Source organism: Malurus melanocephalus, unplaced genomic scaffold, assembly GCF_030028575.1.
Source record: "Malurus melanocephalus ecotype Western Australia unplaced genomic scaffold, MMel_1.1 scaffold_82, whole genome shotgun sequence".
NCBI lineage: Eukaryota > Metazoa > Chordata > Aves > Passeriformes > Maluridae > Malurus > Malurus melanocephalus.
In genome coordinates, this window is record NW_026623314.1 from 340,199 (window position 1) to 366,143 (window position 25,945).

Genomic DNA, 25,945 nt, shown 5'->3' on the forward strand with positions numbered 1-25,945 from the left:
TGAAATCTGTGATGTTTTCTGGTAGTTTTAGTGTCCCACATTGAGTGTGCAGCTTTACTGTTGGTAGTTGACTGGGTGRAGGTGAACAGCTGCTCTGTGATGAACAGTAGGGTTTCAGGGTCTTGTTCTTGCTTTCCCCTTTTCTTGTTTTAAAGGAGTTTCAGAAGGTTGCTTGGCAACTGAGCTGCGAAATTTAGTAWGTCCATCTGTGTGGGGTTCTGGATGCTGGGAGAGCCTGGGAGGAAACCAACACTTTTTTCTTGCCCTGTTGTTAGACTTGTTGGCGTGTATCTGCTGCTGGCTGCAGTGGCAAGACAGGATGATGGCTGGCTGGACCCTCAGTTGTGGACAGCCATTCTTACCTTCTTTCTGTTCAGGCAAAGCGAGTGAGCACCATGGAGAAAAGTTAACGAGTCCCCATTTGGTTTGTCTGTTTTTCTAAAGYGGATGATTCACCATATCACCAGTGCTGCAGGGCAGTGACTGTTTGARAAGAGGGTATAAGAAACACTCACTAATAATCTTAAGTGGTTAAAAAAAAAAAAAAAAAGTTAAAATAGCAGGAAAATGGTTTGTGAATCTGGGGCATTATTTCCAAACATCAATTTTCAATCACAGTTCTGTGCTAGTTCTATGAAGTTCTTGCTGGTGTTCTTTCAACTATGTACTTCCTTTGTACTATGGAACRAACTTGTCTGAGAATCTTGAATTACAAAACTTTGGATTGCATATGTAGTTCTTAAAAATGAGGCTCAGTTGTCATGTGTGTGTATTTGGAGAAAAGTTCATCATACTTCAGTGGTTTTCTGAACTGGGCGGGAGTTTTTTGTTTGGGTTTTGGTTTTAGGATTTTTTTTTTTTGCCTTTTCTGGGCCAGAATGTAATTTCCTTTCATCAAAATTTATTGGTGTAGAATAGCTCAAGATTCAGTTGCACATTCTGTCAAATATACTAATCTCTTTTTTCTTCTCCCTACTATGACCTGATTTTCCTTTAGAGAATGAAATAATGGGTCATATTGCTCAAATCGAATCCCATAAAGCATTCACTTTTTCAACTGGTATTTTCTATCCGTTATGAAGGCAGACTTCTCATACTGATGGGGTATGGTTGCTTTTTCTCCTTGGCTATTTTTACATCTTCAAAACATTATTTTTTGTGTATTCAGAACGGGTATTTTCATTTTTGATGTTTTGGTTATGAGATCTGCTTTCCATCCACCTCTCAAGGTGATGGTTCAGTCTTTTCACTTTAACTGTATGTTTCACTTAGTTTTTTTTTATTTTGTTTTGGAATATAGCTGTTTGTTAGTCAAAAGTGGTTTAGTAATTTCTTTTCTTCACCTTCACACCAGTGTTTATTGCATTTTTTGCACATGTGTGAGATGTAAGGTGTTTGAGAAGAAAAGAAGAAATTTTAAATTTGCTTAGGGGATGCAATGATGTGATGGAAATTAGTCTCATGAAAGCTTTAAAATAGGATCAGTTTATCACGCTAAACCTTTGAGAGTTCAAAGCTTTGTCATATGAATAAAATAAATAAAAAAGTTAGTTTTTAGCTCAACTGCAGTTCAGGGAGTTACAAGACTCTAGATGTCTTCTGCTTCAGAAATACAGAAAGCTGGAAGARCAGCCTTTGGGTTTGGTAATGTGTTGTACAGAAGTCCCAGAAATATCTCGTTTCATTTGTAGCCTTTGGCATGGCAAAGTATTGCTGTTGGAAAATCTGGGAAATCATGTCATTGCACGGCTTTGCTGTAGGATGCTGCTTTTTGGCGCTTTGAATTGGATTTTTTTTTCCGCCTTCTTACTTGCTGGAGACCACAGGAGGGGTAAAAGACTTTGAGGTTCTGCCAGAAGTCRAATAACATACTCTGCTAACCTCTAGCCATGTACCATTCCTTAGCTGAGAGCTAGTCTGCACTGAGAGAGTTTACTTCTAAGAAGGCTGCTCTCTTGAAACTAACTTATGTGGAACAACCTTGTGTAAAACTGGCTTTGCATTTTGAAAAGAGCTGCTGGTTCTGGAATKGGCCACCTGTGGTGTGTTTATAACCCATATAATGTGCTCTGTAATGCTTCTGCTTAGAGCTCTCTGCTTTGTGGTTGGCACTGCTAAAAATACAAATAGGACCTGATGTAGGGGGCACGAGATTCAAGTTCACACAAGAGATATATGCAAAAGTTATTTTAGGCACAGGCTCGAAATGAGGTTCACTGTTTGCTGGGATATGTGCTGCTTGGTTTTGCCCAGGCTGACTCTAGGATGATCCAGCTATGACTGCTTTGAATGAGGAAAATCTCATCACTATTTTGTAGCCCTRCAGAGTATGGTAACTTGCCAGGTTTTGATGGCCATGGCACTCCCTCAAGCCTGTAGTATCCCTTTCCCCTCCTCTGCTTTTGGCAGCGCTGTGTGAGTGATTGTAGGCAGAGGAGCATTTTTAGGTCCTTCCTAAAATGAACTTCATGCGAGAGAAGTGTGCAGAAAGCAAGAATGTGTCCTCTGTGTGGCTTCAGGACTTTGTGGCCCTGACTGTAACCTAAACATGCCTTTCTTCTCATTGCCTCTTAGGAAAGACAGAGAGACAGAAGTGGTAATTTCTGGTGAGCAGACTACTGAATGCAAAACGGTGGCACATGYAGGCGTACCCAGACAGAGATGCAATGTGCTAGTGGCTCTCAGCAGCTTTGCAAGCAGCCTCTGTGTGGTTTTTGAAGTGGTCCTTATTTGGGAGTTGGAAGTGGTTTTTATACTTCCAAAACAGCATGAAGGCAAGAAGTGAGGAGAATATAAGGTTATCCTCTATGGCAGAGAAGTAGTCCTTCTCTTCTTTTAGTACTCATGCTTCTTCCACTGCATCAAGATGAAATCTCTTGTCCTTCCAAGGCCATGWCTGTCTTTGGCACTTTCCTGTTTTCTAAGTTTCCCACTTTTTCATTTCTGTCTTTAAAACCTGCACATCAGTTAATTACCTTTGCTCGTTAGTGGTCTATATGCATTGTACAGCCATGTTCAAAAGTTGCAAATAGTTTTAGCGATAGGCTTCCACAGAGAAAGGCTCAATGTTCCAGGTTTCAAATTGTAAACTTCACTTTGTGTCAGCTGGAGCAGTAATTCATGTGTGTACTCTTGCACACACAAAACATGAAGGGAAATTTTTGTTGTCCTGYTCCAGTTGAAAATGAAGAGTATCAGTATGAGCAGCTCACAGAGTCACGGAATATGCTGAGTTGGAAGGGACCCATGAGATCATCTAATCCAACTCCTGGCCCTGCATGGGACATCCCCAAGAGTCACACCATGTGCCTGAGAGTGTTGTCCAAACACTTAGTGAACTCTGTCAGGCTTGGTGCWTTGACTCACCAGTAATTTGTTAATCTGCACATTGTAACCCATMGGTCCTGTTTAGCCTCATTTGTCTTTGCTTTTGAGAAYAGTCATAGCATGTCATTGTTCATAAATGTATTCCTAGAGGCATTATTTTAAATCTTACGTGCGTTTAGCAGGCTGATTCAGGTTTCTGTGCTGCTCTTTCACCAGTTTTGATAACAGTATCATTAACACAGTTACAAACTGTTTATTTAGGCAGTTAGTGATTGCTTGTTTTGGAACACCCACTTTCAGTATTGGTAGAGATGTTTGAACTTCAGGCTGAAGTTTATATATAAAGATATACTTTGCATAAGATACAATAGTCCTTGATTATTGGTATACTCTTAACTTAAATATGAACATTCTGGGAATATTAAGACTTGGATAAGGTTGTTTAAGGTGTTCCCTCCGCAGTGCAACTTCTGGAGCAGGCACAAGCCATGTACAATTATAGATTTTGGGCATAAATCCTCATTCAAATCTGAAAATGCTTTTCAGTAAATAAATGCAAGAATTTTCATAGCTTTTTCTTCATAAGTGAACCCCCTGATGTTAATTGTGTAAAATTCATTAAATTTGCACATGAGATTAGTTTGACCTTTTAAGTTTTTTAGGATGTTGCTCAGGAATCACATGATGTTCTCATTAAGAGAACAAAAAAGAGAACAGCCAGGATTATTTTATCAATCAGGTATGCTAAAAACAACACCAACAAAACACAGCCTTTCAGTGTCATTCACCAAGGACAGCTGGAGCACAAATTAATTTTTCTTAATAGCTGAAACTSAGGATGTTCTTGGTGGTATCACAATGAAAAAATAATTTGTATAGCRTCTTTTTGAAGCAATAAATTCTCTGCCTTTACCAGGGAAACGAATAACAACATAATAGTCTGGTTTTGAGGGTGGTAGAAAAACTTAAATCACCAGACTAACAACTCTCTTTGGAGACTGTATGCCTGCCATAATGCTGAATGAGCTGTCCCTATAGAACGGGCAAGTGAAAGGGACTGTGCATGTGGTAATTACTTGGAGGAGAACTCAAGAGCACCAAGTAGGCAAGCAGATGCACTGTTACTAATGTTTGTATTTCTGTTTCCATGCGGGTGTTCCTGCGCTTCCAGGAACTCAGCGAGGTTTACTCGGTAGTGCAGGCTTCATTATTATTTTTTTAAATGCTTTCCATTAAATGTAGGTCTGTTGGCCATGATGTTCATTGATGTGCYGGTTTTGTATTACATGGTTAAAAATGCTATGGACAAAGTTTAATAATTAAATCCATTATTAATGTCTCCCCAAGAAGACAAGAGGAAAGCCGTGCATGTTGATTCAGTGCTACAGATGTGGGCTCTGAGAGAAAATAGATTAAAATATGAATGCTGCCCTCTAAACAAATACAACCCCAAAAACCTCAGTCTTTGGAATACTGCAGAATTTGAAAGCTAATAACCAAAACAACAGGAGAAGATTTAATCTTTTAATCAGCCACTCGTTGTATGTGTAGGAGTGATTTCCATAATCTCTGTCGCCTTCATGAATGACAAGTGATGATTTACCAGATCACGCTGCAGGTCAGATGTGGTCAATACAAAGCCAGCTTGTCCTGGTTCATCAGCAACCCTCCAAGGATAGAGCTCCCCATGGACAGTCCTCTAAGGAGTATTTAGAGTTGACTGATTCAAGATTCAGCCATCACAGGCCTTTTTTCACAGGACACTGCTTGGCACATTTAGAAGATACTTTAGCTGACATCGTGGTGGGTCACATCAGAAGAATTTGGCCACCAGATGTAGGAATACTTTTGGAGGTTTGCCATTCTTCAGCAAGGAGTATGCTGACAGAGAGGGAGAGATAGACTGTAAACCCAAAATTTAGTTGCCAGTGCGTCAGCCTCAAAAGCTGAGATTGTGGAAGACAAAGGCAGGCTGGGAAACTCATAATAGGAAGTTGCACAGATCCCATCCCCAAGTACCAACTGGCTTAGGACATGTTGGACTTAATCAAAATTCTTTCTTATAGGGCTAAAGATGAAATTCCAGTCTCAAATGTCTGTAAAATTTTGACTTACCAGAAATTTTTATAAAGTTCAGAAATACTGGAATTTTTGCAGTAGCATCCCTTGCATTAACTTGAATATGATGTTCAGGAAACAAATTCTATTGATCTGTTGGAATCAAAAAACATGTGTAATACTGGTGGCTAGAAAGTAGGCTTAAATTGGGGCTTAAATTAATCACCAGCAAGCTGATTTATTTTCTGCCAGCAAAATACAAATTTCTTTGACAATAACGTTATTTACACAGAAAAATAGGGCAGTGTTTATTGATCACAGGCGGGTTTTTTTGATATGGAACATTTCCTGAAATGATATTGATAAGTTTAATCACAAGAGTAAGTCTTCCTTCCAGGAATTTTAGTCCTTTTCAGCCTTTTCAAAGGCTCCAGAAGCATCCAGCATTACAGTAAGAGTGACATTTTCATCAAAGACCAGAGAGGCAGTTCATTTAATTAATTGRTCACTTTGAAAACTGAAATGAAAACAGTCATGCAATCATAATTTCTTCTTCCTCACAAGGTAGGTATGAATTGGCCTTTAAAGGGGTTGCCCTTGTAATCATCCCTGCTCTRGTGTCTTTACCCTGATACTTGAGAGCGTATCATGACATTTTTAARCAAAATACAAAGATCTGTAGGTGACTTTGTAAGTTGTTTAATTTTGACTGGAATTCTACATCCACTTGATTCGTTATCCATATCTTGTCATTAGTTTTTACAGATTAGAGCTGAGATTAACCAATCTGAGTTGTTAAGAGTAATTTTAATATTGTRTTAAAAAAACGTTGTCTGACACCCTGTGTAGTTATTTATTGTTTTATTGTGATCAGACCTGTAATGTGCATGTTGCATTATTAGGAGGAAATTCTATTTTGTTAATTATTTAATAAAGTTATATTCCCATTTGAGAAATAAGATTAGTAGTTAAAAAGATGCATAAAGCAGCACTGGGTGAAAGATTTGCAGTCTTTCAGACATTTTTAAAAGCTCAGAGACTGCAAAACRCAGAGCTTTTCTGAGATCTCTTAGAAAGGTTTTAGAAATACCTAAGATAGCTAACTACTGTAAGATACCTGTTGGTAACCTCATCCACAAGAGAGATATTATAGGTTTTTATTTAAGAGACATTAATTGTCAGCTTGTGTTTGAAATTTCTTAATGCTCATCGAGAGTTTGRGGAAATATGCTTTGATTTTTATGTTGTTCGGTACTTAGTAAATGTTGTAAGTCACTGTATATTAAATAGTGCTTGTTCTGCTAATAGTTTTCCAACATCTGTTTCCTAATGAGGAAAAATATGAGCAAAATAAACTACCTCTTTGGAAAACACTGAATTTCCAGAATATCCAAAAGCTGATGTAATAAACATTAACACGAACTGCTTTGGTTTCATAATCACTAGCTTGTATCTTTCTTATTTATGTAACAAATGCARTAAATTAATGTTACAGTTATTGTTGCTCATCTTGAAGAGAGGTGGAAAAAGAGGAATGAACCAGGAGAAAATAGCTGTCAACTTTTAAAGTCATCTGACTCAGTGTCTTTGAAAACTGAGGGTTTGAGAAGATAATGAGAATCTGCAGAAGCTGTGCATCAAAATTCTTTGGTACTTGCTATAAATAAAAGGGTGTTGGCATCCTCAGTTTTATGCAGAAATCTGGATGGTTATAAATGGTACCCTTTAATAAGTAGAAATGCTGTTTACCTGCAAATCTTAGTGGTTAAAGAAGCAAGAGATTGTCTTTTTTCCCAGTGTTCTGACAGAATTGAGGCCAAATGTGTGAGCTTTCCATGTTCTTTGCTCCTTGTTGTTTCTCTTGGAAGAGAAGGTAATTTGCTCCATAATTCATTAATGTTGATCTTGTTTAAATTAAACTGTAAAACAGGAGAAACTTAATTTTAGAAGTTAAGCCATGTGTTCCTGATAGAGTTGAAGCTATGTGTGTGAGCCAAGTACACAGGAGGTCTGTGACCACCTATTGCTGATTTCTTCAATAAATGCCAGTTTGGTTTGCATCAGATCTGCTATCCAAAATAAGCAAATCAATGACTACCTCAAATTCAGCATGACTTAACTGTAAAAGGTGAATCAAACATTTAAAAGATAATATTTGTGGAGCTCCAAGCTGTGAGAGTCTAGGATTGATTTCAGTTGCACAGATCTAAGCTGCAGTCAGTGATGCTTAGAGGAGGTAAAGGCAGAGCAGAAATCAAAGCGGTCCTAGTRCTACTGTAGGTAGCCAAAGCCAGCTGGAGCAAACCCCAGTGTTGCACATGGAGTTTCTGAAMCTGCCCAGTCTGATTTACATCTCCAGAGAGGGAATATCTCCTGAAGGGTATGCTTCCTCATTCACCTACCAGGCAGTTCCTTGTTGAAAACAAACAGCTCTTTGTTACTCTGGTCATAAAATATTCTGTAAGTGCTTAATCTAGGCCTCTTCAAAGGCATGTGAACGAGAGCCTGTGAATCTTAATGGACTCTTTAGCTCCATTAAAYTTTTTCTTTGAAAAAAATTCCCTGGACTCCTAATGGCTAACAAAAGGTTTCCTCCTGCAAGTATCATAAACTTCTTTTTTAATCTTACATTCACATGCCAGAATTGAAAATACAATTACAGAAGAAGTCTGGCTCTTCTATCCCAAATTACTTGTTCTGCATTAAGGACAAGAATTTGACTAGGTTTGGAAGATTTTTATTTTCATTATCTAATCCAGAAACCTCCTATAAAGTGTCARTAGTATGCAAACTGGCACCTGTGTTTTCACATTTTCTACAGTTCAGCCAGGCCTATCTAAAATAGTAAGAAAAAAAGACACTTGTTTCCATCATACTGAAGATACTGTTAGGCTAGTGTTAGGTTAGAGCTTTAGGCAATTACCAAAAAAAAACCAAGAAAAAAACTTTAGTCCCGTTAAATTTTTTGACTTGTGTTCTTTCATAGACATTGTATATCCTTGTGGAGTTTTGTGGTCATAGAATCAGAGAATCACCTGGGTTGGAAGGGACTTYGAAGACCATCTATTTCCAGCTCCTCTGCCACGAGCTTGGGGCACCTTCAACTAGACCAGATTCTCARAGCCCCATCCAGCCTGACCTTGAACACTTCCAGGAATGGGGCATTCACAACTTCTCTGGGCAACCTGTTCCAGTGCCTTATCACCCTCACAGCAAAGAATTTCTTCTTAATATGTAATCTAAACYTGCTCTCATTCCATTTGAATCCATTCCCCCTYGTCCTGTCACTACAGGCTCTTGTAAAATCTGTCTCGTTCTTGCAGGATCCCTTTAGGTACTGGAAGACTGCAGTTAGGTGCTCYGAAAGCCTTCTCTTTTTGAGGCTGAACAATCCCAATTCTCTTAGCCTATCCTCATAGGATGATCCTGTAGGAGCACAGCAGCTCCTCCCATCACCATTTCGTTCTCCTTGATTAAATCAGAAACATGTTTTTTTTTTCTGCACCTTTTTCTTGCTAAGTAGTAATCTTTTCTGTTGCTGCCTGTTGCAGGACCCTTCTCCCTTCTGCCTGCCACGTCAAGACTGYGGCAGTGCTTGACTTTTACATGTTACTCAGGGCTTTTTACATGTTACTTTGACTTCTCTTTGGTCAGATGTGCTGAARTATTCTGCAATATTAGCTGTTAATGGAACTTAACTCAGCAGTTGTCTGAGRCAATCAGACCTSAKTTTTAKTTCCACTTGKGYAGTCAAGCTCCAAGTTGGAGCATCMTGAAGGACTACTAGAAASTGTGGGGCAASYTTCTAARTGCAGTAAGATTCCTGGAGCAGGCTGGCTATAAGCTCTGTATCCAAACACAAACAAAAAGCAACAGGTTGAACTTTTGAAAAATTACGGTTTAAGGCATCTGGGCACAGTATGTTGGGTGGCCATTGGGTCTTTGGTGCCAGCTCTTCGACTTCCAGATGTGCTGTTGTTACACTGAGCTACTGGCCAACATAGACAAAGCATTTCTTTAATGAGGTGTGSAGCTGTGGCCTGGCATCACTAGCCTGCTATTAGTATAGATGTGTAATAGTATAAATAYTGTTTTGATAGCCATTTTTTATTTCTGTGTGGATATGCCCTTAGATATGAGAGTCCTAACCACRTCTAGCTCTACCCCATTCAGAGTCACATACAGTTTATCATCCAGAGTGAGCATATGATGTATTTGTTTCCATTAATATCCAGGTTGGAAGGGAAATTAAATAATTTTTGGGTTTTGGACAGAAAAAAGGAATGCTCTTCCAGCTGTCTGGAGCTTCCACCTTTGCTACTGCTGTGACTTTCTTGTTCGGAGACAGATTTCCTCAAATCTTTTTTATGATAATATCACTTTACTGGGTATCTGTGTCAAAAAAGAAACATCTTGTACTATTCCCACTCTTGTGTTGAAGTTCTGCATGAACAGGTCACGTTAAAGAGTGTACAGTGCATCATTTGAAATGCTCACCATGTGATTTTTTGGCTGTCACATCTGTTATGTAAATCACAGTTTGATTGTCTTCAAGACTGAGCTTTCTGCTACAGTCTGAACAATACTAAAATTTCTTGGTTTTGGAAAACTGAACTTCCTGTTGTGTCCGTTTGGCACATAGGGATGAGAATTCACTAGCATCACCAGAGCAAAGGAATCAGCCTAGGACAAACGTTTGGCATGTTTTATGCTAGAAAAGTCTCATTTCAAAATCAAAACATGCATATGCACCTACTTAAAATGAAATGGTAAGTGCTGAAAAGCTGGACCAGAATAAAAAACATACCAGTGTTGCTGTTGCCTCTTCTTCAGTAAAAGTTCCATCAGCCATGTTTTGCCCAGGGCACAGTTTGTATATTGGAAATTTTCTTTCCATTGAAAACGTGGAATAATAAGCRAGCCTCCCATTTTTTGAGGGAGCTGAAGTGCAGTAGGCCCATTATGTTCCTCATACTGACTGGAAATTGTTGTGGCTGCTTTAATCCATTTGTGAGAGACCTCTTGTGGTTTGTTTTTCTTCTGAGCCTTTGACTGATCAGTCCCTCTGTTTCCTCATGGGTTGGGTTTGCAGCTCTGTTAGTATTCCTTGGTGATGTTTTCACACATATTTGTGGAGAGCAACTTAGGCAGCAACATGATGCTTAACCAGGGTGGAYAGAAATTATACTGCCTAATACAACGCTTCAAAAATAGGCCATATTAAATTTGCTTTGGCACCTGAAGGCATTGGTTCTTGTTGATGTGCATTTTTTCAGCAGGCAGCTTTCAGCTCTTGTGCTTTAAGGCAWGTCATAGGAGGCAGGCATGAAGTTCTGGGGCATGTGAACCTAGACTACTTCACTAGTAAGAAAGTGTCCCAAAAGTTTCTTTKTGTGCAAAAGCAGAAAAAAACCCTCTTCTAAAGAGAGATCCTGGTAGCATATATTCTGCTCTGTGTTATGTGGACACCTAATATTGTAGGCCATGAAAGAAACCATAAGTCTTTTAGGTTTCTTGTGGAGTTTATTACTGAAGGTGACAGCAATGTTTCTGGTTGAAGCTGTCTTTTTTAGCAGGTTCAAGCTAACTCTCCATAGGCAAATACAGCTGCCAAACTATGTAAGAACCTCAAATAATTTATTTTAATGTCATGGTCACATATCTTACTTGAAAATGCTGGGTTTTTCCATGAATTTTAAAGATGTTGGAGTTCAGAATGTTTGTTGGAACATTTTTAATTAACAATCTTTGAAAGAGTTTCAAACATCAAGATAAGCATACAAAGAAAGTGCCAGATAAAATAAAAATTAAATACTGAACAGAATTAGTCATACTTCAAGCTTGGGCTGCTTGATTCTGGAAGTTTTTGTTTTAGTACAAATCCCATTGGGCTCTTCAGAATAATTTCTGTGTTTTGAACTGGATTTCCTGTTTGTTCACATTTTAAGTTACATTTAAAAAAAATCTTGGCTGAATATCTTTCAGTGATAGTAATACAAAGAAAAATGAAGTTGTTTACCTAATTTTATTTTTCTAATTGGAGAGAAAGTMGATGTTTGTCACTTGCAAATTGAAAAGGTAGAGCAGAAAGTAGCTTATTACCAATTTCCGTTATATACCCAATATCCCAAATTTTAAAAAATACCTAATTTTGAAGACACGCACACCTCTGGTCTTCATCAGAACAGTGAGAGAGCTTTGGCAATTAAAAAGATGTAGCRGGTACCTTGCAAGGGAAGATACCTTTCTCTTCTATGAGCTGTAACAGCAAGAAGTGATGACTTTTAACAAAGTCAATTAGTTGATGCCTTTAGTTTCACACAGTATCTGTAAACCAAACAAAGACACCTTGGTTGCTATATCAGTCTGGTTCATCCAATAATAAGGAAATTGTATCAGCTGTGGTTTAGTGGAATGGCTGGAGGAGGAAGGCTGTTGCCTTTCTGCAAGGGAGACTGTCACAAAGAATGGACCAGGAAGTGAAGCTTACATAAACTTGGCCTAATTATTTTATAYATGCAGTTTAATTTGACCAGTAGTTTATCTTCAGTAATTGAAACAGACATGCCAAACTAGTTTKTTTAACTGCTGTTTCTAAGGTTATAAGGATTTAATCTTTAAAAACTTGATTTTTTCTTTTTTTAGACTGAATCCTTGTTTCGTGACCAGAGCTGCCTATCTTGATATCCTTGTGATGCTGAGTACTCACCTGGAGAAGTTTCCAAAGCAAGGTAAGTGARATATACTGTTCAATACATTGGATTTAATATTTGTATCTATTTCTGAGCTCTGTTGAAGCTGGGGAGATAATAGTGTATTACATGTGCTTGAGGTATCTACTGACCTCTGGAGCTCTGTAGCTGCTTCTAGAAGAAGGCCCTTTATTCTGCCTTCTGAAGAGCTAATCCTAGCTTTTGTTGAAGGAGAAGACTGAGGTAYGGCTCCATGTCAAGGCTTGAGGTTATGATCTTGCAATATTACCTAATCCTGGAACGGCTAACAACAAAAAAGATCCTCTCTGTGTTCCAAAAYGCTTTTTTTGAACAAAATCCAAATCCTGGACTATTGCTACTTTAACCTTTCAGAAATCCACAGAAATGTTCCTTCATGAGACACCTGAAATTGTTTCAGGGAAAGCATTTTCTAATGTTTAGAAGTTTTATAAGAAACAACTCTGAGAGCTTCTTTCAATTTCTTTTGTTATTTGGTTCTTTATCAATGGGAATTTTTTGAAGGACCAGTCAGAACTATCAGTGGTTTTAATGCTATAGGTTATAGTTTGCAACAATACAAAACAAGCTGTGAACAATTAAGATAAACAAAGGTATGGAGAAGGGGATACCCTTTCAAGTGTGGCCATGTGTAGGCAACTTTCAGTCAGCTGTAAGCAGCTTCCTTGTAGACCTGTTTTCTTMATTTCTTATGAACAAGTGAGTAGTAAATTACTTTGTCAATCCAGGAAGGCGATTAAGGAATTGTTCTGTCATTTCATTAAAATTCTTAATGACTGATTTTAACACTGCACTGAAGTCACTGGAATTATTCTTTATTTCAGATAGTCATGTTGTGGGTGCTGTTCTTAATTTTAAAAGCAATTACTTTTGCTTTTTTTGCCTAGACCTTTAGTCGATGTAGTTCCATTCTAATTCTAAAATTGCTATTGGTGTGATTTCTTGTTAATGTACAATTCAAATAGTGATAGTTGTTGGCAAAGCGGATCGGTGGTGAACATGTGTGAAATTAACTTCTTCAGATAGGTGGATGCAGAACTAGCCCTTACAGCGGAAGGACAGACATACAGAGGGTATGTGACAGGTTATACCAGAGGGATGTGGGTAGGGTTTTTGGGAACTCCAGGAGATGACTGGAGTTGTCCTCATGAGAGTCATTCCTCTCATGGATCTCAGGTGTCAAGACAGGATGTTCAGTAAAGGAAATTAGTAGATTGTGTTGTGCTGTGGATCTTGTTCTGTCAGGTCCTGCTGACTGTTTGTGACTCAGCAAGGGCCACATGCTTTATAGGGAGCAATGCACAGCCTTATCTAAAGCAGTTTCAATATAACATGTCTCTTGGGATACATTTCTTCCCACTTCTTTACTGTTTTTTTTGGGGGAGGTAAGCTATATCTACATCAGTAATTCTTCTATTACAATATATATTTACTTTTTTATGTTATTACTACAAAATAAAGCTTTTAAATCCTCATATGCCACTGGCCTTTTTGATAATCCTTTGCAGTACATTAACGGTCTAGCTGTGTATCACCACAAATAAAGAAAAATAAGCCCCAAAGCCTTCTTCAACCATATTTGGGCTCAACACCCTTTTGCTTTGAATACTCCTTTTTGAAAGATAGATCCTTTGGGGAATATTAATTTTTACACTTGTTTTAAATCCTGGTGCTCTGCCTCCTTTGTAGTATGAATCTTCCTGGTTTTTTTTATATTCTCTTCATATGAAGCTTTTTTCATCTTCTGATTATTCTTGTCACTTACCCTTCAGCTCTATTTTTGTATTTTCTTTTGGGAAGGAACAGCCAGTACTCCAGGGGAGGGCTCCTMGTTTTGCTTACTTAGTGGCCATTGCATTTCCTTTATCAGTCTCTGTCCTATTTCAGTTATCCTTGGAGGGTTTTTTTTGCCTGTTTTGGTTTTCAAACAATTGTTGCACATTTGCAAAGGCTTTTATAGACCTCTCCACACCAGGATAYTCCCCTCATTTTTTTTAATGCCCCTGATTTGTGAATAGCCCTTTGAGCCTGAGGGATTGCACCATGCTGTGGCTGGATTACTGACTGTAGTGAATTCATTTATATTTCAAAGCTCATGTGGGCTGTACTAAACCTGGGTGCTGTAAGGTACAATTTATATAGAAGGAAAGCAGTTATTTTTGCAGATTCTCTCTGCTCAGGGATAGTTCATTAGTATTGTTTTCATTAAAAGTTTCATTTCTACATAGGCTTAAAATTACGTATTTCAGGCTGTGTCTACAGAGAGTAAAAACTTAGGCTGGGAGTACTGTTTTGAAAACTTGAAGATACATTGGGGACAATTTTATGTATCACAGGCAAGAAACCCTTCTGAAAGGAAGGAGTAATGTGTTTATATTAAATAGAAACTGAGTGTCCCATGACACACTAAGAGAAAGACTAAACTCACCAGTTAAAACTGAATGTTTTGAGTCTCCCATTTAAATGTTTTTTAAGATATGATTATTAACTGAAGTTTTATATTTTTCTGAGATTAAGTGTCTTACTCATATATGTGTAACTCTGGTTATGAGCCAATTTTTCTCTGTTCTAATCTTGATTTGTAAAGTTGTTTCAATGAATAAAGGGTGAGGGACAAATCCAAATAAAACTGTTTCTTGATGTGTTTATCTAAGAGGCCCCAGGAAGTGCTGTATATGAGTTCCAGGCCACAGGCTGAAACTGATTTTCATCAACAGAAATGGGAATGCAATGTAATGAGCCTGCAACTGGTTAAAATCAGACCACTTCTAATTGATTATGCCTGTCTAAAGAGGCTACAATTACAAAGAGTTTTTTGGAGTACAGCTCTGCTTAGGCCTTTCCTACTTTTATGATTATTTTATGTAAGTGATTTGTTGTTTTCAATTAATAAAATCTGTCTCTTAAAGTGCAGGATAGCCCTTAGGGAATTTAGTTAACAAATTCAAAAAGCTTTAAAATGTCTGCTAAGGAAGGCAGGGAGGAATGGATACCAAAAGCATCTTGTCCAGCTAAACATTTACTGCTGGTTAAATGATGATTATTTATCTTAAAACAAAAAAAAAAACCCCGAACCCCATAGTTATTCTGATTTGCTGGACTGGATGGAAGTGTTGCCTGATTGATGTCACTGATAAAAGAGTTCTTTCCTTGAGGATAGGCAAAATCTACAACTTTTTTCCCCAGCTCCTGATGTGCTTGAGGGCTCTCAGATATGCAGAGACAATACATAATGCAAAGACTATGTAAGCTTAAAAAATATTTTTATTCTGTTATCAATTGCAGTTGGAAGCAAACCTTGAAAAAAAACCAAACTTAAAATATAAAAATATTTTATAATTATTGAGAGTAAGGAAAGGTCTTACCAGGTATAGGATTATTTGGTAAGTTAATGTCTATTGTCACCATTGTCACTATTAATAATTATTAATAGCATCCAGTGAATTTGTTCTTGTAGACCTCTGATGTATTTTCTCCACAGTAAGTGTTCTTATAGACCAGAAATCCCAGCTGTCTAGGGCCTTTTCTTTCTAATGGGAAAACAATGCAATCTTCTTTCAGAGGATATTCTGGCACTTGTACTCTGCTTCAAACACTAYAGGAGGAATAAAACAACATTTGTAGGCATATTTGGGTGGGGAAAATTACCCCAAATCCAGGTGAGAACATGTCCAGGCTTAGTTGTGTGTATGATTATTTGCAAATTCATAAGTTTTGATTAGTTAGAKTCAAGCAGAGGGCTGTCGAGCTCTAGATCCATGTGTGGTGTGTGAGGTTACACGCTTTTTTGTGTACTCTGAGATGGGCTGTGCTGTGAAATACTCTTTTAGTAAATAAGATTCCTCTGCTGAATATTGGAACATCTGAGAGGAATTGTGATAGACATTCCTACTTTCAGATCTTCTGGAAATTGGTGTTTGAAGCAAAACAAGATGAGAGTATTACTATGATCCTACAACAYGGGTAATGCAGGAGCTGGAGTGTTGTATTGCAGTGAAAGCTCAGATCTGGGATGCTCTGTCTCCCTGTAACAGATGAAGAATGCCACAAGACAAAGTGATCRCATTTTCCTTCTTGCTCATGTCTTGAAACAGTTTTCATGTAGTATTTTGTTATTTCATGAAAGGAAAAATGGATGCAGCTCTCTGTAATATACTTGACTAATATAAGCACATTTTGGCCAGGGTTGTGTTCCAAAAAATGGCACTTGTTGATAGAGCCCTGTCAACCTAAGTGAAATAGGATGTAGAACAGAGGAGRGAAAAAATGGTTGTTTTATTCTGTATATATTCTGTTAATCTGTTGGCTGKTTTGGCCTGTTATCAAGTATAGTGTCTTCAAAATTCAAATCCGATGGGAAAGAGAAAACATTTAAACAGAATGTCAAATAGGATGAATCTGTGATTTAGGAAAAGCTCCCACTTATAATCTAACCGTACATTTTTCMTTTCTACATTTGAGGTGGAAGAATTTATAAAGTTCTTGAATTTAACCAAACTCCAGTGTTGTTGTCAACCATGGGAACAGATACTTAGTATTTACATGATTATTCCTGTTCATGAAGRGATTGTTTTGATATCAAAATGGAGYGGCCATTATTCTACTCACTGATATTTTCTTTCCTTGAGTTTTGCAAAAACATACTTCCATTTTCTTGCTGTCTTCCAAATACCTAAACCTTCTGTAGATGTAGTTTGGTTAAGATTCTTAAATTCTACTCATGAACTAAAGAAATGGTTGCAAAAAGTACTGTGCACTGCACATGTGTGTATTTGTGATCAGAAAAATGAGCTATTATTTCAACTGTCTTCTGTTTTTGTCCTAAAATACAAGGAAATACTGTTTTAAATAGCATACAGTGCAAATACCATTTTCTCAGTTATATTTCTGCTTTTTAATTAGAAGTTACGAAATACATTGATAGAAATAATATGGATTATCAAACTTSTGGATGCTTTGCAATGCTCTGCGATGAAAGCACCATTTGGTTTTTGCATAGGAAYCTCTTAAATGTTTGCCTGAATTACRTGATTTRTARGACTTTAAAATAGCATTTGAAGGCTGTGGCCACTTTTTTTTCTGTATCATACTTCTTAATCTTTTTTTTCTTTTTGAAAGAAGCTAAATGGTAGCCAAGTTTTTCCTTCAGCCCAACTTAAAAACTGATGGTTTTTGAATGRTAAAAATTTGGCAGGGATAACTAGGTTGATTATTTTAGCTGTACTTGAACTTTCTTTMCCTAGTTCCTTAAGAATGCAGCTAAAGAATTACCTGAATAAAAACACTGGCACCTTTTTAGCCATTTTAGTTGGTTATTTGGTCTAATTAGCTAAAATTCACTCAATAARTTGAARTCWGTTTTTGTTYATTATGTCAGAAATTATATAAAGTCTGCTGGTATATTGACTGTGGCACTGGGTGAATGTTTTTTGTTTTGACTAAAGGAAGGTAAAGATTTAAAATATAATTATAGGATCAYCTAAATRSACTGTGCCTACTAACATTAAACTASWCAACTAAAAAGGAAATGCATAGRTGCTCAGGGATCTCATTCCATGCAGACAGGAGAATGAAGAAGTCAAGAATGGCACTGTTGGAGGTCCAAGAGACAGGGARTGACTGGTTGTGGCCTGGGCAGTAAAATGCCATAGGCAGAATAAGTGAGAGATATTTAGGTGGTCCAAAGAGAACAAAAGTTAGTGTGAGGCAGAAGAACAAAACAAATGGACCAAGGCTGAAAAGAATAAATTTTTGGAGAAAGGAGACGGATGTGTGCAACACCAGCAGCTGTCAAGGAAACTTTAGAGGCAGAACCTGTGGCACAGATGGAGGAGGAGGAAAGTAAAAGGGTTTTTAGAATGATGGCTGAGACAGTGAACAGAGAAGAGYTGTGGAAGGTAAACAGGATACTGCTGGAATGCTGTGTAGAGCAGGGAATGCGGAAAGGTTCCATGCAGTAAGTGACAGTCAGGAARAGTAGGGGAAAGTGGAATTGATCAYGTTTATTAAAGTTAKCAGTTRAAATTCTGTTTCCACATGAAGACACAAACTGCTTGTCCTGTGCAAATCAGGTTCTCTTTAGATTCCTTTGTGTATCACTGACTGACTTGCATAGTCTCCATGGGTTTTTATGATTTTATATGAATGCAAAACACTGGAAAACTCTCACAGGGAGAAGCTGTAAGAAAAAACAGCAGTAGTAGTGTCCAGATGAAATGTTTTTTTCTTTTTCCCTTCTTTTTTTCTTTGAAAACTTTCCCTTATGCTGTACAGAATGCAGTGGKATGCTTATGTCCTCAGCAATAAATTATCCAAGGATTCTGTTATTCAGTCTTGTTTGTAGTTTTGAATTGTATTGTGAGTTCTGATTCTTACTCTCTGATGTTGAAAAAGTTGCAGATGTCTTTAAAACAAAACATCCTGCTTAAAATATGCCCTTTTAGTGATCATCAACAGTCACCTCAGTATGGCAGTGTAATGAAACAGACTTTTCTGTTCTCTTTGTGGTTTTTTTTCCATTTAGCRGTGACTTTGCCTAATCCACTTTTAATAAAAAGGAAAAATACGAAAGAAATACTTTTCCTTAGTATTTGTCTAGGAAAATCTCTTCTTGGCACTGATTACCTCTCAGCCTACTCCTRCATCAACTTAGTATGATCTCTTCAGATGTCCATGCATGGTAGYTGGAGAGGGCATAAGAATTTTAGCCTTGGTTCATAAACAATTGCAATTTATTGCAGGTCTTGGTGAATGATGATGAATATCCAGATTTTTGAGCCCCCTTCCCATAACACTGTACTGCAGGCACAACATTTTATTCCTGCTCTTGTAATTTTTATTTGCCCTTCCAGAGTGTTAGTAAATTTTCTAAAGCTAGTAGTAGTCTGCTTTTCTCCTGCTTTGCTCTTTTTTTTTTGCTGCAGTAGGAACATGGAAGATGGTTTGGATGCTCAAGGGCCTGCATACAGGATTTAATTCAGTATTTATGTAAAAGCGTGCAAATACTTAGAGGGATGCTAATCACATGTACAGAAGGAAGCCCCTCACACCATACATCAGTATATACCTGATGATTGGGAGAGTTGTCCACTTGGCAGTAGATTAGATAATCACTGTGAAWTTACCAAATCCTACAGAAATATATCAACCCTGCAAGGAGGTGAGGAAAGTTAAGATTTAAATAAGGAAGGAATTCAGATTACTTCTCTTACTTTTGAACAGAGGGTAGTACCTCTGAGATGAAAGATCAGCTGATAGTTTGTTACTCCCTGAGCAGGGAGTCTTGCTCTATGTATCTACTTACTCTGGGAACAGACTCTTCCACTGCAGGGAAGAGCAAGACACAGGCAGGGTACAGGTTTGGGAGCTGCTCAGCTTTGACGGGGTTTGTAAGTGGAGATTCATCCAGTCTGCTGATTCCTTTTGGCTCTTCTTCCTCTTTATTTTCAGATGGTGAAAGACCATTTTAGTTTATATACCTGACTGAACATCAGTTGATTGCAAATGGGATTAAAAAACCAGCCCCTCAAACCTMGATGATGGGACACAGATGATGTGTCCAAATATCAATGCAGGGGACGCAAAGGGATTGAGGATGTTTGTGTTGGGCATTGAGGGAGAACTAAGTGGTTGTGTAAGATGTCTCCTGTACTAGAAGCAGGCTGAAATTCTTCCTGTCCCACAAATGAAGCAATCCTTAAGCGGGGGAGAAATAAAATTAAATCCACTTAATTCTTGGGGGCTCTTTTGCATCTGTCAGCATCCTGAAAAGACTGCTGTTTGCCAGGACCCWTCTTTGGTCAGCCAAAATTTATTCTTCTCACCGCAGCTGGTCATTCAAACTCTGCAGTGATGTTTGTTTGTAAATAAAAGTATGTTGTTACTGTGTCTTAACAACAGAGGCTGACATTTACTTTGGGAACCAGTGTGGCTTTCTGGTTTAGTTGGATATTTTGATGTAAGCCAAAGGAAAGAGTTTACTTAAAGCTAAGCAGACGAGAAAACATTTACATGAAAGACTGGAAAAATTTCTTAGTGATGAAGTTGAAAGCAGGAATATTTCCACTGCACTGTAATAAGACAGGGGCATTCTTTCCTTTTGTACATATTTGTGTGAAAAAAGAGTGTTGGAGAGCACGTGGAGCACAAGATGAATGCAGAAGGATTTGCTCTCTGCTGTGCTGAGGCTAAGCAAATATGCAGACAGTCTTATTTTGCTGAGAGCCTTGCCATTGAGACATCCAGTTTTGAAGAGAYTTTCTGTAAAATAGATGAGCCACAGTGTCCAGTCTTTCACAATTGCATGGAAAAAAAAGAAGTCATCCAGAAGGCTTCCAAAGCAGAAGTATTTGATACATACAGAAAAAAAAARGGATCTGTTACCAAAGACCCTTGTACCACAGTCTCTGCAAACTGGTAGTTCTGGGAGTGAGTAGCTCTGCTGTGTTTTTTATATGAAGATAATTATCCTCTTTCAAGGTGAAGACATAAAGAGACATAAAGAGCTGGCCTTGCAAAATACAGAAGAAGGTTTGCTGAGTTGGAAGGTCAGTGCACAGCCAGCTCCCAGAGTCARTGGAAGGGTCATCACTCTCTCTGATGTTGATGTTTGTCTCTGGCAAAGTTGGCAGCATTGACACCAGCAAAATGAGAGATGCTGTCCCCGCGTCCTGTAATGTTCTTCTCTCCCTCTCTCCTTCTCACTCTCTCTCTTTCTCTCTTGCTCTGTGTCCACCTAATACTACTCTCCCTTTTCCTGCTCTGGAGCKTTGACCCTTCCATCCTGTTAGATATCCTATTACTGCGTGCATGTAGCCATTACCTCAATGTCAAGCAACATGGACAGGAGATAAAAGCATCATTCTTGCAATGTACTTACAAATACWCACTTCCTTTGGAGACCTGAGCCAGTTGATGAATGTGTTGCTGAAAGGCAGCTGATGAGGGGAGCAGGTAGGAACCTGAGAGGGTGTGGTGCTCCAAAACTGAAGCTGTTCTCTTCTGTGARCTGAGGCACTTGACCTTGAGCCTTTTTCTTTCAGCTGTCTGGGATTATTTCTGTTGTTAAACTTCTGTCTGTGAGTCAGGCTGTGTAATAACTGAGACGAAGACCTAATCCCTCTCCAAGGCAACCAGACAGTTCAGAAATTAAGGAATTCTGGCATTTGGATATTTGTCGTGTGACATGGGCATTAATGCTAGTTTGGGCTATGATGCCAGCGTGTGAAACCAGTGTATTTGGAGGGGCTTTATAATGTAGCAAATAAAATATACAAGTTTGCATTGTTATGGGAGGGAAGTCAGCTGTGTCATGCTAATGCATGATAGGAGACAGCTTTGCACTGGTACTGGAGTTCCTTTGACTGCATCAAACCCCTTCAGAAAAGAAWCTGTAGCGAAAATATGAATGACAGAACTAATGGTTGGGCAATATGTCTGAAATTTTTTTACAAATACTAGATGCCTTTGAAGCGTGTCCAGAATTACTCAGAAATGGTTCTGCGTTATGTGCTAGACAGTRTATAACCATGTCAAGTTTCTGTGTAAATGTCAAACAAATTAAGGTGGCTTTGGAAGAATCTGAATATGAAAGGGCAGGATATTTAACTGTAAATAGAAGACTTAGGGAAATGTCTTCATGGGCAACAAAATGAATCTATATTTGTGCTGTGGCTTCATGTCAAATTCAGGAATTTAGTAGGACTGTTTGGACAGGCTTTTAGCAGTGCTCAGTGTTGAATTATAAATAGCAAAGTTATATGGCAAGGAATTGTCTTCTTGCAGATACTGAAGAAATCTAAGTTTGTTTTAATCTTTGTATTTACCTTCTGTGCATGTTTACATTTAAAACCCCCTAAACTTCCAACATCTCCTAGCAGCAGTGGYGCTGTTGTTCTCTGTTCTTTCATGACTTGCCTTTGAATTTTGTRGGGTATAGCATGTTCATTTTCTTGCACTACAAGCTATACAGACACTGAACCACGCAAAAATTCTTGGTTTCTATATTATRAATGGTTCATTCCTGCTGATGATGGAGAAGAAGGTTGTGCTCAAGGCACATGAGTATTTCAGTCTATGTGGGTGTGAGAYAGGACCATTGATGATTTTTTCTTTCATTTTATGTCTACTGCCAACTCTGCTAAAGCCTGAAGCCCTCTGGCATCACAGAAGACAGTGACCTCTTTGTTCGCTCCAGGGGGTGGCCAAGTGCTCAAGAAGGTTCTCAGGCTGTGCTGGGCCATGTGGACAATGTTGCACCAGTGTAAATGGCTGAAATGTCACAGTTCCTGTGCTGATACATAAGAGGGGTTACAGTGCAGCTCCTTTTTTTCTTAGCTATGTTAACTGTTCAAAATTAATAAGCACAGGAAAGCATCCTAAGCATCCTGTTTTTTTTTTAATCAGTGAATTCTTTAGATTGATATGCACAGGACAGATGTATTTATTGAGAAGAGGTATCTTCTTAATAGCAATTTTTTCTGACAAAATTCTCCTGAAGGCATGAGATTTCCATTATTATTAGAATGGCCTCTGTCATAATTTCTCCTGATTTCAGTTGCAGCTGAGTAGGCAGACAGCCAGCACTTTATCCAGTATGGTCTCTGATTTTGGAGCTATCCACATTTTTTCCCACATATATTTAATAGTTTATTTGTGTTAGTCACTTTCTACAGTGGTAGAAATGGTAGGCTTGCACAATTTGCAATATTGTATTATTAGCTTGATTTAAAGAAATACTTACCAACAGATGTAACTGGTAAGATTACAGGCAATCTGCAAGGTACTGTAGCATTCTTTAAGTTGTTTGAAACTTTCRATTCAGTTGAACAATTGATAGTTCTCAGAAAACTTTGTGGTTTTATTTCTTTCTTTTAAAATGTGAACACATGATATCTAGCAAAGCTTTTTTGTCACTTGGAGTCAGTTTAAAATGAAGGAGGACTTTCATTTCCATTTCATACCTGATTTTACCTTGTGATACATTTTGCATACCTGATGTTTGTCAGCTTCATGATCTGGCACAGATTGTAACATCATCTATTTGTCACTTCATTAAGTGTTATTCTCATTCCAGGAATGCAATTGCCTGACTTTTGGGAAGAGATGAACAGAGTCATTTTGGAATCTGAATTGGTGTCTGGTGTTCCCTGCTCATCTGCAGTTCCAGGAGTGATACAGTACCTTCAGAGCATCACCAAACTTGTAATACCAGTGCTGTCAGCCACTGCAGGTCCTGATACCCAGAACAGTGGTTCAGCTGTTGCACAGCRAATGGCCAAGCCATCGTTGTCACTGGCTCATCTCCTCCACTGTGAGTTCCATGAAGTACGTCTGCTGGCCCTGGAAGCAATACTGCTRTGGTTTAAACAAAGAAATTCCAAGCAGATTGCAGAAGGAAGAGAAGGTGTATTGTGTTTACTCATTGATTTGGAAGACACTCTTCTCACAATGGCTCTGAAGGAAACAAATCCCCAGTGTTTTTGCAAGGTAAAAGTGTGGGGTTTTTTTTACATTTTGTATGTTTTCAGGAAATGATATTTTAAATTTTTATATTATAGTTGTGATTTTCAAATATATATTTCAAACATGCATAAAGGTTTTCTAATAGTAGGTGAGTAGTTGGGTTTTTTTTTACATTGAACAGGAGCTGTGCAATAATTTCATAACAGATGTTCTTGTGTAAAAGCAAGAACTTCCTTTTTCCCTTCTTAGAATTGTCCAGAGAGATTCTTTGTGTTCTTGGAATGGGGCTCGAGTCAGTGTTTTATTGACCTCAAATGTGCACATTCCTGTTGAGACTGTCTGTAAATGCTTTGTTTGTGAATTGTGTCTGCAGGTGCTGGAAATTCTTCATAATATGGATTTCAGAAATGTGCTTCCAAAAGCTGAATGCTCTATAAAAATGAATCCAAATGAGCTCTTAACCTGGAGTTTAAACCTTGCAGATAACTCCAACAGGTATGGTCGGTCATGCATGTTGAAATACTTACATTTTAAAAACTTTCAATATTGGACATTAATACAGTGGCTTGAGACTGTCTTTTGCTTTAAAAATCCATGTTTCAGAAGAGTGAGTGTGGCTTATTTGAATAAAGAGGGTTCTTGAAAATTTTTCGGAGAAGTTAGACGTGGATCTGAATTATTAAAAATGCCCACAAGTCATGCTAGCACCCTATAAATGTCCAGTAGTACAGCTCCTGAAAGAAGTTGCTCTGGCTGTCTGATGATAGCTAGTGAGCACAGTTCTTCTTGAATGATAATTGGGAAACACGCAATTTAAGATAGAATTAACAATTAGAATTAATGATCCAAACATACACTCATTTGCTGTGAATCTGCCATCCCTTCTATCCTGGTTTATGGGCAGATGGTTTGTGAAGAGGATGGCAGATCTCATTTAACTTGTTGGATTGGTAGAAATTGTTAATCCTTATCCTTTGGGTTTGCACTCCTTATACAGACTGTAAAGTCAGCAGAAAGTACTGAAAATCTGGAGCCAGTTTGTAGTTCCTGAATTAGAAGCTGTGTCCATCCATTCCTCATGGGATGGACAAACAGGCTTGTAGTGTCCAGGCTCTAAGGACATGACATSCTGTTTCTGATAGTTTTTTAAGCCATGTAAACATTGCACTGCAGTGTTACAAATAYTGAATATAGAGGGTATAGWGTSTGGAACAGCATTTTRTAGCTGTGCACATTTGAAGCTGATTTGCACCAGATTGTTCAAGTTCAAATGATGATGACAGGGAGGGGACGTTTCTGGGCTGAAGTAAGACCCTGGTGGTAAAATAAACCCTGACTGGGGCTGTTAGAGAGAAATAGGTGGCATTAATGCTCAGGTGTTGCCATTCCCCATGGTAGGACTGGCCTTCAGAAGCCACGGTGCCAAGAGCCATGTCCTTAGACCCTGCTAGGCAGCAGGGAGGCTTGGAAACTGGCAGTAGGTATTTTCTGCACTAGGAGCATTTCTAGCAGCTGTAGAAGAGATATTCCTGCMGATAAACACCAGCTTGAAAAGGTGCTTTTGTTTATAATTTAAAATTATGTCTGGTTTATTTGACTTGGATTCTATTTTCAAATGTGTTCTTCTATGAGAAGTATGTAARTAGAAAATAAACATGAGAGAAGTGAAAGTATGGGCATGTTTCATTTGCAAATCAGCTGAAAACTTAGCTAGGATCTAGATCTCTTAATGTAAAAGCTCCAAGTGCTTAGCTTGAAAAACACCTATTGGTGATAATCAGAAATAATCAAGAGCTGGTTTTCTTCTAGAGATGAAATGGTGACAGAAATAGCTGGTTTTTTGATATGTCCTTTGCCTTGTTTTCTCAGCMCTGAAGGTCAAACCATAGCTCTCAAATTTGCCTCCAAGTTGATTATCCACCTTTTGCAGAATCATCAGCAGGTAAGGGAAATGGAGCTGCTTAACAGTTTTGTAATTCTGGAGTTTTGGGTTTGCAGTAATGTGGCTTCTTTTAGATCCAAGCCCCAAGCTTGTGTTTTCTTGTGTCCTTGAACCTTTTTTAATATTTTGTCTTCCTCCCTGAATACACTGCCATGTTCTGAAATGGAAACAGCCATGAATATCATCTCAGTATATCCCTCTCAAAGTMATTTCAAGTTAAATACATAAGTATATGTGGAGTAATTTCCACTTCTGAGCTCATCCAAAATGGTCACTGTAATGTGGAAAGGGAAATGCCTGTGGTGTTTAATGCTTGTTCTGAATCTAGCCCATTTGCTAAAGTGCAACTTTGTTGTGGTTTCTTGATTTTTGGAGGGCCCACAGGAGAGCACGTCGGGTGGGAAGGCATGAAGCTGAAGCAGTG

General features: G+C 38.2%; 1 protein-coding gene across 1 annotated transcript in view; it reads left to right on the forward strand.

Moving 5' to 3' along the window:
* The window catches only part of THADA (THADA armadillo repeat containing), a 154,811-nt gene that overhangs the window by 97,072 nt on the left and 31,794 nt on the right, over positions 1–25,945 (forward strand). Inside the window, exons 31-34 of the mRNA XM_057367662.1 lie at positions 12,031–12,116; positions 23,191–23,603; positions 23,953–24,074; positions 25,449–25,521. Coding sequence (XP_057223645.1) covers positions 12,031–12,116; positions 23,191–23,603; positions 23,953–24,074; positions 25,449–25,521 — 694 coding nt within the window. The remainder of the gene's footprint in view (positions 1–12,030; positions 12,117–23,190; positions 23,604–23,952; positions 24,075–25,448; positions 25,522–25,945) is intronic.